This window comes from Scyliorhinus canicula, chromosome 17, assembly GCF_902713615.1.
Source record: "Scyliorhinus canicula chromosome 17, sScyCan1.1, whole genome shotgun sequence".
Taxonomy (NCBI): Eukaryota; Metazoa; Chordata; class Chondrichthyes; order Carcharhiniformes; family Scyliorhinidae; genus Scyliorhinus; species Scyliorhinus canicula.
The window spans coordinates 43406881-43419128 of NC_052162.1; the positions used below are offsets into that span (position 1 = coordinate 43406881).

A 12248-nucleotide genomic window follows, 5' to 3' on the forward strand; every position below is an offset into this window, starting at 1 on the left:
ATATACTACTACTTATCAGACTGAAATGCAGTACTAGCACAACCATTTTAACCAGATGCAAATTCTTAATCAGTTGAATAAGCTGGAACTGTATGTGAGTTTCGAGCAAGTACTTTGATTATTGATCTCACCAGTTTTCTGAGAACCGATACAACTGTTAGTTGAAACCAAAACTACAGAAAAGAGAGATATGTTGCCGAAACTTTTTGTCTTGCACTGTTCAGAACAACGGTAAGAATGCCAAATTTTAAATGATCACAATTTATAGTACCGGAGAAAAAGGTTGGTTGGCATGTCGATTCTGATTGGCCGAGGTATTGCCATGGAGAACACAATGGGGAGCGACAGGTGACCCATGCTTCTGGGTAATTCAAAAAAGGCACAAGACTTGAACGTGTTTCTTTTTGCGTCATAGCAGCATGAAATGCCTTGCTTAAACTATTGTTCAAATTTTTTGAGATATCCAGACCTGGTACTATTTACGCCTGGAAGTGGCCTTTGGCCCATTTGTGAGTTTGCGCGATACAGAGCAAACAATGATTTAATCAGGATAGCCATTGTCCTGCATGATTGCCTTGATGCACTCTATTTCTGGGCTGAGCTTGCTGCATTGTGAGCAAATGGCATGGGCCTTATTTCCATGCTTTCTCCATGGCAACGCATCACCCACTCATTCGACTTGCCAACCAACCAACACCTTTTTCTCCTGAACTATAAATTGTTGTGATTGTTTCAAATTTGACATCCTTGCAATTGTCCTGAAGAATACAAGAGGAAAAGCTTCAGCAACATGTCTCTATTTTCAGAAAATTCAAGTTCTATACTATCAAGCGACTTTTAGTAGAAGCCAGTTCAGCTATTGAGATGTTTCAAAAATAACCAGTTGTTAACCTATCGCATAATTTTCGATTACTTTCAAAAGTGATCTTTAGCACCCCTCCAGCATGAAATATCCCTTGACTACTCCAATATTATTGGAGTTTATTTTTTCTGATTTTGTTGAAAATGTTGATCAACAAACAAGTTAATGTTTCATGCGTTTGATCCTGTCTGACTCTTTGTCTGACTCTTACAAAGCAAAACATAACATAGTTTTGGAAAACTAAAACATCACATTGAAAGTGACCTGAGTCTAAAGGAGACTGAAAACTGCCTAAACTGCCCAACTATTCATTCCCAATGAATAGGGCGGCACATTCTGGTACCGGTAAAGTGTCTCAAAACCGACCATCCTGGGACCAGGTTTGTGCTGGATTTTGGATCTTGACGGTTTTCAGTTCGAGACGTGCAGGCGTGAAATTTGAGCCACGTCAGCTCATGAGAAATAGACAGGTGTGCAAAGCCAACTTGTCTCGCCACCATATCTAGCCCGACAAACCGGTAAGTTATTTTACTCATCTAATAAATAGAATAAAAAATGTAATATTCATGTATGACAACTTTTAAAAAGCCCTGTTTTCGGACATCAATGGTTTTTGGATAGCTGAATTTGAGACACTGTACATGTTTGGCTACATGAGGATTTATGTTTAATTTCCTCTAATTTGTCCGTTACACTTTTGGTCAGGCCATATTTGGGGAGCAGTGGGGTATCAATGATCATCTTGACTTTGGATGATGGTTTAAGCAGTTGATATCTGATCAGCTGCTTGGTATGCATCTTCCAATTTGTATTTCCGTTGAAGTTAATCAGGAGAGATGTGCAATAGGCAACTACTTCGATATTGGCCATCTTTCCTATTGCCAGAAGTGAGAATTAGACCCAATATGTATTGTGTCAGATGCTGCAGGTGGGGCAGTATCATAAATAATAATAATCTTAATAACAATCTTTATTGTCACAAGTAGGCTCTGGGTCACAGTCCGTGTGGAGTTTGCACATTCTCCCGTGGGTTTCGCCCCCACAACCCAAAGATGTGCAGGGTAGGTGGATTGGCCACGCTAAATTGCCCCTAATTGAAAAAAAGGAATTGGGTACTCTAAATTTATTTTAAAATGTTAAAAAAAGAATGTAAAATCTAAACATGGTGGGTTTTCCACACCTCCTAATGTAATGACAGAGGGTTAGCTGATGATTATCTGAAGCTCGAAACAAGCTAATATGGAGAAAGCGGTCTTAAAGTTTCAAGTGTAGTTTTTCTTAAAATAGAAGTTAACGTCCCCAATCCCAATTATGCAACACACCACCAAGGCTGGAAAGAGTAGAAGATTAAAAAAATAGAACAGTCAGGAAGTTGTTAGTTTGGATATTAAAACAATTCAATTGTGGGAACAAAGGAAAATTGATGGCAAATTGAAAGCGCCAGTGTCTTCAGAACCTGTAAATAAGTAATCCCTTGATAACTAATGATATACCTCTTTAGCAAGTGGCAAAGCAGGCTGATTGAAAGCAGTGTACATCAAGGTTTTCTTGGAATTAGGCATTTTGAGGGGACAAATTGACAAGTAATTTTTCACTACCTCCTGATACTGATCAGTCCAGGTGCAAGGAACAGTTGTGTATGCGCATTCGGCTAGCACTGCGTCTGTCCATGCTGAACCCTTTCTCCCACTGGCGATGTCAGTGACGTGGGCCTGTCAGCCTCGTGCTGCTGTTGCTGCTGGCCTACGCTCTCCACCACCTCAGACATGTTCAGCCCTCTCCTGAGCATTCGCTGGGAAACGCACTTCTTTGCAGCTCATAGCAAGACACCTTGACCCGAAGCACCATTGCATCATGCTGAATATGACAGTATACTTAAGAGCTTGGATCAGTGCCCAGCTAATGCAATGCAAATATAGTTATTATTGCTTCTTTCCAGGCCGGTTCGAGTAGACTAGGCTCAGTGAAACCTAAAATCATTCATCTTTGAAAGGCTGCACAAAGCAAACAGGAACAAATAAAAACATATGCCAGCAAAATAAAGCTAATTGTGATTGATGCTGTAAGATTGCCATGTTGATATATTAAAATTGTACGCGCTTTTCATCACTCTGGTACCAGTCTTGTTATGGAGGCTTTCTTTGAACAGGGGCGTGATTCTCCGAGCTTCCGTGCCGAAGTCGTGATCGTCCCCGGAGAATCGCCGGCTATCAGGCGCGCGTGGTCAACGCGGCGTCGGTCGGGGGCCATTGAAAGAGGCCCCCGCAGTGATTCAACAAGCGTAGCTCGCTGGGTTTCCGCCGGCATGGTTCTCTCATGGTACCATCTGGCGGGAACTGCTACTCAGTACGCTGCTGCCCTGGTGAGGGGGGGGGGCGGGGGGATCATTCATGGGGCGGCCTCCAGGATGTCCAGGCTACTGATTGGGGGCCACCGATACGCGGGTGCGTGCAATCTGGGCGGGGCCTATCTCCTTGGTGCCAGTCGGCGGTGTGAGGCAGCCATGTCGCACGGGGCGGCCAACGCAGGCCACCGCCATGCACATGCGCGGAAGCCCGTATCGGTAGCCAGAGCTGTGAGGACTTCTCCGGGGTCCTGCTAGCCCCCTGCAATTGGAGAATCACCCTGGACTTTCTCCACGTAAATCCAGAGTGATTTGCGTGCGTTTTGTCACGGGTGTGGGGACATAGCCCCATTATTGGAGAATCCCGCCCCAGGTTTTTAAGAGTTTCATGCCACAGTTTTAGTTGCTGGAATTGCCATCAGTGCAAATACATGCGTGCCAATTGTCAATGGGATTTCCCATTGTAACTACCCCATGCTGGTGGGCCTGCGCTGCTGCCGGGAAAACTGAATTACAACAACGGGAGAATTCTAGCCACTAACTCTGTTTGCTCTTCACAGATGCTGCCTGACCCGCTGAATATTTCCTGCATTTTCAGTTTTTATTTCAGATTTTCAGTATTGGCAGTATTTTGCTTTTGTAAATAAGGAAAAACTTTTTCCCGTGGCAGAAGGGTCCATGCCTTAAGGTGATTGGGAAAGAGCCAGACAGACACAAGGAAATGTTCTAACACATCAAATTAAAGAATGGATAGAATGGTGGTTACTTTATTGGTTTAGTAATCCAGAGGCCTGGACTAATGATCAGAGAGACATGAATTCAAATCCCACCAATGCAGCGTGGAATTTCAGTTCAGTTAATTCAATAAAATTGCTAATTTCAGTGACATTAACCATGAAAGTACAGGAAAGGTACAAACCCCATCAGGTTCACTTTAGGGAAGGAAATCTGCCGTCCTTACTTGGTTTAGCCCAGATGGTCCAGCCCCACAGCAATATAATTAATTGTATTCAAGGTGGTTTTTGACCCAAGCCGGGAATCAAACCCAGGACCTTGGCGCTGTGAAGCAACAGTGCTAACCACTGTGCTACCGTGCCACCTTATCTTCCCTCGGACTCTCCGTGATCATGGGTGAAGCTAGAACTTTCGCTGCTGGCCATCCCCCAAAGGTCTGTCTACTCTTTCCACTGGTAACTTCTTAACCACTCTGACAACTACCGGACCTGACAATAAATCACACTCCAATTGTACTTTATTCAATGGAACTGGGATATGATCTCCACTTATTTCCTTCACTTTGAGCTTTATTGAACTCTCCAGAGGGAAAACCAAATCCCTCTTCAATAAGAGAGTTTGTGATGCACCTGGGTCCCTTAGAATAGTTATGATGTTGGCTACATCATTCAATGGAAACGGGGTGATCTTCCCCTTAGACAAAAACCCAGCAGTGTTTACTGCAGGTCTCCTAGTTCTATCTCGAGCTACATTCTGCCCTAGTATTCTCCATTCTTGTTCCCTTTTAGAGTCCACCTTATGAATCCTAACACGTCCCATGGGCTTTCCTCACAAATCCAACATGCTGAACAAACATGTTCCCCTTTATTGTGTTGGTAATACTTAGACTTCCGACTCTCACTTCCACCCTCAGTAACTTCCTTCCTTATCTGAGGAGGGAATCCCAGAGCATTCCCAGTTATCCATTCCTTACCTTGGCTACCTGCTTTCCTTTCACTCTCCCATTTCATCCTTTTCAAAATTATGGGGATGACGGAAACAAAGTTTAAATATATGGATCAGCTCATAATCATCAGCCATTGCTGCTTATCTTTGGTTGTCAATATGGGTTCTTATCACAGAAGGTAGTGAATTATTAAATTCTTCCAAAAGAATGATCTCTCTCAGAGCTTTATATGTAGTTTCAACTCTCATTGCTTGGATCCACTTATTAACATTGTACTGCTTAACGATTCAAAATTCAACATAAATCTGTCCCAACTGTTTCCTTAAATTCCAAAACTTTTTGCCTATATGTCTCCAGAACTATATCCTTTCCTTCAAATTGTGGTAGGGCCTATACATATTTAAACATATCCCCCCACTAGGATTTGGACTGGGAAGGGTTACTCCTCCCTAGATTTTCCTCAACTTCTGTCTTTAACTCCAACCTTTTGGATATTCTCTCCTTTCCTCTTTCTTCCCTTGTTAATCTTTCCATTTCCACACCAAGTTTTCTCATTTCAATTTCCCTTTGAAAAACTCTTCCTTCCCTCTTTTATAATTCACTAGAATTTTGTTTAATTTAACTCTCTTTAATACTTAGACAGTCAATCTGACAGGAGAGCAAAACTTCCTGTGCCCACCCCGTCAATTTACTTTGCATGGGTAATATCGGCTTTTCCTTCAGCCACTCTATTTGAGTTGCTATTTTCTCAAATGCCATGTAAAATGCCTCTATATCCTTTCCTTCAAATTGTGGTAGGGCCTATACATATTTAAACATATCCCCACTAGGATTTGGACTGGGAAGGGTTACTCCTCCCTCTAGGCTTTCCTCAACTTCTGTCTTTAACTCCAACCTTTTGGATATTCTCTCCTTTCCTCTTTCTTCCCTTGTTAATCTTTCCATTTCCACACCAAGTTTTCTCATTTCAATTTCCCTTTGAAAAGCTTTCTTCCTCTCTTAAAATTCCCTCATGCTCGAATTGCAACCCAATTCTCTCCAGATCAGTTCCCCGCCAGAAGGTGGTTCTGATGCTACACTTCATGGACGACTTGCTCACGAGCTCTCCTGTGTTTCTAACAGACCTAAACACTCAACTAATATATCATTTGCTGGATTCATTGCTCTTGGGACCATGTCCCCACACTGTCATAAAAACTGCAGACTTTCATGCCAGAAAAACTGGCGTGAAAGGGCCACACATTCCTAGCCCTGCAGGGGACTAGCAGTGAACCAACATGAAACTAGCAGCTTTTGCTGCAGAAAGGGGCCCCTCCACTTCCGGGTCAAAGGCCGCGCATGCGCTGGTGGTGGCCTCCAACGGTCATGCCACCATGGCGGACTCAGACCACAGAGCTGGACCCTAAACATAGTGCCCCCGATTGGTTACATGGCCAAACATTGACCGAGTCCGCAGCTATTATGCTCCTATCCAGACCAGCAGGACCATGTTAGATCCACGCCATCGGAACTTTGGCTGGTCGAAGGCAGAGAATGGTGGGGCGGGCCTCCAGGAATGGCCACAGGTAGGGGATATGTGGTGCGGCGTACTCTCAAAGTACAGCACTTTTCGGGGCCCGGAGAATCAGGGAACAGGCACCAGTCCCGATTCCATGCGGGGAAATGGATTATCCGCCCCAGCGCCGGCCACAATTTCGGGTTGCGGAGGATCCAGCCCCATATATCTATGATTTCCTAGCTTTAACTGTGCCATGATAGGGAGATATTAGGTACTTGGATACAGAAATGGGGTCCAAGATGCAGCAGGCAATTTAGGAGTTAGCAGACTCCAAAGGATATGCCCACACCTGGCTGAGTCACATGGTCCCATCCAGACTTAAACTCGTTAGGACATGCATAGGTTATTCACCCAATATCTGTTGTTGTTTGGAACATTCCTGTATGACCAGCCATTATCCTATTACAGAGTCTGATGACCTATTTGTCCGTCAATGGAGAGTAGTTATATTTGAATGGCAAAACTCTGGTCTTTTGTGTAAATGGAAGTGGGCAATCAAGCAGCTCAATTACAGTTGATAAGTTCCAGCCTTTACATTCCAGAGGAGGACCTTTGTTTTAAAGGATGGGCAGAGCTTAAGGAGAGAGAGAGAGAATGAGTCGATTTGGAACAGGCAAAAGGAAGAAGGATGTGAGTAGCCATGAGACAGGTCATGAAATCTGCCACCCAGTGAAGAACGTAAGCAGCCATTGAAGAGATCATGAAAAAGCCACAGAGAGAAGGCTACGGAAAAGTGCTCGGAATGAATGTCTCTAACAGAAGAAATATTGTTTCATTTAAAAAAATAAATTTTGAGTACCACAATTTTTTTCCACAACAACCCCAATTTATCGTGGCCAATTCACCTACTCTGCACATCTTTTGGGGGGGGGCTTTGGGTGGGGGGGGGCTTTGGGGGGGGGGGGGCTTTGGGGGGGGGGGGGCTTTGGGTGGGGGGGGGGGGGCTTTGGGTGGGGGGGGGGCTTTGGGTGGGGGGGGGGCTTTGGGTGGGGGGGGGGGCTTTGGGTGGGGGGGGGGCTTTGGGTGGGGGGGCGCTTTGGGTGGGGGGGGGCGCTTTGGGTGGGGGGGGGCGCTTTGGGTGGGGGGGGCGCTTTGGGTGGGGGGGGGCGCTTTGGGTGGGGGGGGGGGCGCTTTGGGTGGGGGGGGGGCTTTGGGTGGGGGGGGGCTTTGGGTGGGGGGGGGCTTTGGGTGGGGGGGGGCTTTGGGTGGGGGGGGGGGCTTTGGGGGGGGGGGCTTTGGGTGGGGGGGGGCTTTGGGGGGGGGGGCTTTGTGGGGGGGGGCTTTGTGGGGGGGGGCTTTGTAGGGGGGGGCTTTGTAGGGGGGGGCACTTTGGGTGGGGGGGGCGCTTTGGGTGGGGGGGGCGCTTTGGGTGGGGGGGGCTTTGTGGGGGGGGCTTTGTGGGGGGGCTTTGGGGGGGGGGCTTTGGGGGGGCGCTTTGGGTGGGGGGATTTGTGGGGGGGGCTTTGTGGGGGGGGCTTTGTGGGGGACGCTTTGGGGGGGGGGGGCGCTTTGGGGGGGGGTGCTTTGGGGGGGGGGCTTTGGGGGGGGGCGCTTGGGGGGGGGGGCGCTTTGGGGGGGGGCGCTTTGGGGGGGGGGCGCTTTGGGGGGGGCGCTTTGGGGGGGGGGCGCTTTGGGGGGGGGCGCTTTGGGGGGGGGCGCTTTGGGGGGGGGCGCTTTGGGGGGGGCGCTTTGGGGGGGGCGCTTTGGGGGGGGGCGCTTTGGGGGGGGGCGCTTGGGGGGGGCGCCTTTGGGGGGGGGCGCTTTGGGGGGGGGGCGCTTTGGGGGGGGGCGCTTTGGGGGGGGGGCGCTTTGGGGGGGGGGGCGCTTTGGGGGGGGGGCCGCTTTGGGGGGGGGCGTTGGGTGGGGGGGGCGATTTGGGTGGGGGTGGGGCGCTTTGGGTGGGGGGGGAGCTTGGGTGGGGGGGGCGCTTGGGTGGGGGGGGAGCTTTGGTGGTGGGGGGGAGCTTTGGGTGGGGGGGGAGCTTTTGGGTGGGGGGGCGCTTTGGGTGGGGGGGGGCGCTTTGGGTGGGGGGGGGCTTTGGGTGGGGGGGGGCTTGGGTGGGGGGGCGCTTGGTGGGGGGGCGCTTGGGTGGGGGGCGCTTTGGGTGGGGGGGCGCTTTGGGTGGGGGGGCGATTTGGGTGGGGGGGGTGCTTTGGGTGGGGGGGGCTTGGGTGGGGGGGCTTGGGGTGGGGGGGCTTTGGGTGGGGGGGGGGCTTGGGTGGGGGGGGGGGATTGGGTGGGGGGGGCATTGGGTGTGGGGGGGGCTTGGGTGGGGGGGGGCTTGGGTGGGGGGGGCTTGGGTGTGGGGGGGGGATTGGGTGGGGGGGGGGCTTGGGTGGGGGGGGGCTTGGGTGGGGGGGGGGGGCTTGGTTGGGGGGGGGGCTTGGGTGGGGGGGGGCTTGGGTGGGGGGGGCTTGGGTGGGGGGGGGCTTGGGTGGGGGGGGGCTTGGGTGGGGGGGGGGCTTGGGTGGGGGGGGGGCTGGGTGGGGGGGGGCTTGGGTGGGGGGGGCTTGGGTGGGGGGGGGCTTGGGTGGGGGGGGGCTTGGGTGGGGGGGGGCTTGGGTGGGGGGGGCTTGGGTGGGGGGGGGCTTGGGTGGGGGGGGGCTTGGGTGGGGGGGGCTTGGGTGGGGGGGGATTGGGTGGGGGGGGGCTTGGGTGGGGGGGGGCTTGGGTGGGGGTGGGCTTGGGTGGGGGGGGGCTTGGGTGGGGGGGGGGCTTGGGTGGAGGGGGGCTTGGGTGGGGGGGGCTTGGGTGGAGGGGGGGCTTGGGTGAGGGGGGGCTTGGGTGAAGGGGGGCTTGGGTGGGGGGGGCTTGGGTGGGGGGGGCTTGGGTGGGGGGGGGGCTTTGGGTGGGGGGGGCTTTGGGTGGGGGGGGGCTTTGGGTGGGGGGGGGCTTTGGGTGGGGGGGGCTTTGGGGGGGCTTTGGGTGGGGGGCTTTGGGTGGGGGGGCTTTGGGTGGGGGGGCTTTGGGGGGGGGGCTTTGGGAGGGGGCTTTGGGTGGAGGGGGCTTTGGGTGGAGGGGGCTTTGGGTGGGCGGGCTTTGGGTGGGGGGGGCTTTGGGTGGGGGGGCTTTGGGTGGGGGGGCTTTGGGTGGGGGGGCTTTGGGTGGGGGGGCTTTGGGTGGGGGGGCTTTGGGTGGGGGGGGCTTGGGGGGGGGGGGCTTTGGGTGGGGGGGCTTTGGGTGGGGGGGCTTTGGGTGGGGGGGCTTTGGGGGGAGGGGCTTTGGGGGAAGGGCTTTGGGGGGAGGGGCTTTGGGGGGGCACTTTGGGTGGGGGGCGCTTTGGGTGGGGGGGCTTTGGGGGGGCGGGCTTTGGGGGGGCGGGCTTTGTGGGGGGGGCTTTGTGGGGTGGGGGGCTTTGTGGGGTGGGGGGCTTTGTGGGGTGGGGGGCTTTGTGGGGTGGGGGGCTTTGTGGGGTGGGGGGCTTTGTGGGGTGGGGGGCTTTGTGGGGTGGGGGCTTTGGGGGGGGGGGCTTCAGACCCACTCAGACACGGGGAGAATGTGCAAACCCCACACAGTGACCCGGGGCAGGGATCAAACCCGGGTCCTCAGTGCAGTGAGCAGCAGTGCAATCTGCACTGCCCGAAAGATTGCTTCCTAAATGCAACTCTACTTTAAATTCACTTGCCAGTGCAAGTAACTCGTCCCTTTAAAGCCCTTGTAAATAAACCAAAGACAGTTCCTCTGCTGGAAGAAATGCCGTAGCAGCTTCCAGAGCCATCGTGTTATGCTATTACAAATCGAGGGCGTCTTTAATATATTCCGCACCCCAAATCGTAGCTGTCTACTATTCCAAAGATCCCGTCGAGTCCCCAAATTATGGCACCCTGGGCTAGTGCACAGTCAATTCCAGCCCGACGTGTCCTGGAGTTGCAACACAGTTTAAATTAACTCTTAATTTTTAAAAAAATACCTGAAATGTTTGGTCTTTGTCTGCCCAATAACTAGTCACCAGGTTTGTAAATTTAAACACAATTAACTTTTATTAACAAACAGTAACTATAATTAAATAGGCAGCAAATACAACTAACAAATTATCAAATTTCTAACTCCTATTATATATATACACACACACGACAAAGAGCGGGGAAAGAACTGTAAACAAAATAAAATACCAAAAGGATAAACGTCTATTTCAGAGGGAGGTCTTCCAGTTAGGTTTTTCTTTAGTCTCAGCTTCTAATTGGATGACCTTGCTTTCAATCTGTAATGTTTTTACTGTACACTCATTAGGGTCTTGAGACTTCTCTGCAGACTTAGACCCAGCAGGCAGGAAACATTTGGGAGAGACAGAGCAACACACCTCTCCTCTGGGTCCAGTTTTCTCTGCTGGGTCCTCTCAAAACCCCCACTTGGCAGAACCAAATCACTGTCTATTGCCAGGTGGAATATTGTAGCTGGCCAATCCATTGGCCACTAGCCAATCAATCAAACCTATCAATCAAACCAAATCCCTCCGATCTCTTGGGTGCAAAAAAGTCTGCGTTCTTCTACTATTTTGAAACTTGGTTTCTTCACTTCCTCTGCTTGACTTAAAGGTATGTATTAATTAAAGATCCAAGGATCAAAAATGATACTGACAAAATAAAATAAATTAGAAATAAGGGAATTGCACACCACCCTCCACATTTGGTTCATTGTCTGCCATTTGCTTCACCTCCAGAGCAATGCCACCACCAAACACGACTTCCTCTTCCTTCCCCTTTTGGCATTGCAAAGAGCTCCCCACCTCCTCCCCAGAGACACTATTCCACTTGACAATCATTTCTAACCTGCACTCCTCATTTCCAAAGAGCCTTCCTATGCAAACCATTCCTTCCCACCATCCATGATCCTAAAATCCTTTCAGGTGTAAATGAATCAGCAACTTATTCTTTTTCAATTTTGTCTACTATATTCACTGCTCACAATGCAGGCTCCTATACATTAGAGGCCAACGCTAGATTAGGTGATCACTTTGCTCTCCACAGTAGTGAACCTAGTATTCCAGACTCTTGCCATTTTAATTCCTCATCCCACTTAGACCTTGCTGTCCACAGTATTCTAAAACGTTTCAATGAAGTGCAGCAGAAGATCAAGGAACAGCACCTCATCTTTCAATCGAGTACATTACAACCTTTCAGGCTGAACAGAGTTAACAATTTCAGATCATTATCACTGATCCCAGGTTGCTCAGCTGTAATTTACACCTCCTAATAGACCAATCTTTTGTTTCTTTACTCGTGTGGTGCCCATTTTGCTTTGCACCATCAACATTTGTCATTTAATGAGTTTCGCCTTCCACCCTGTCACAGACCTCAGGATTTTTGACTTACAAGTTGCATCATTGCCTCTGCTTATGCTTGAAGCTGCCTGGGCCCTAGGCCCAAGCTGTCCCCAATACCCAAGGAACCCGTGGAGGAGGCTGGGTTGAAGCTTGGACTTGGGTCTTCATAGTGTTTCTGCTTCAACTTCTCCCATCTTCGCCACCTCTCCAGTGCTGTGATCTGCTGGAAGCCAGTGAGTGTGACACTGCCAGTGAACACATACTTCTGATCTCTGATGTTGTAAGTACAAGTTGCCTCACACAGGTGGATGCATGCAATGGCTTGAATTAGGCAGGAACAAACAAATACTTTCAAAATAAGACAGAGATGCAGACAAAGCTATTTAAAAATAACAAAATGCAATAAAAATTACATTTACAATTGAGATATACAGATTCATTGATGAATAATAAATAACTTTATAAAGTTTGAAAGTATTTGATTTTGCCTAACAGAGATACATAAATAGAATTAATAACAGAAGTACATTCATAACTAAT

The 12248-nt window shown here is 50.3% G+C and overlaps 1 protein-coding gene across 1 annotated transcript; it reads right to left on the bottom strand.

Moving 5' to 3' along the window:
- Positions 1-69: 69 nt before the first annotated feature.
- Positions 70-10852, bottom strand: LOC119951467 (basic proline-rich protein-like). Its single transcript, XM_038774680.1, has 6 exons — positions 10746-10852; positions 8577-9191; positions 7612-8146; positions 7334-7462; positions 1206-1398; positions 70-173 (listed from the first exon to the last, which is right to left on the bottom strand). The coding sequence occupies exons 1-6, from the start codon at positions 10850-10852 to the stop codon at positions 70-72; spliced, it is 1683 nt and encodes a 560-aa protein (XP_038630608.1).
- Between the last annotated feature and the right edge of the window lie 1396 nt (positions 10853-12248).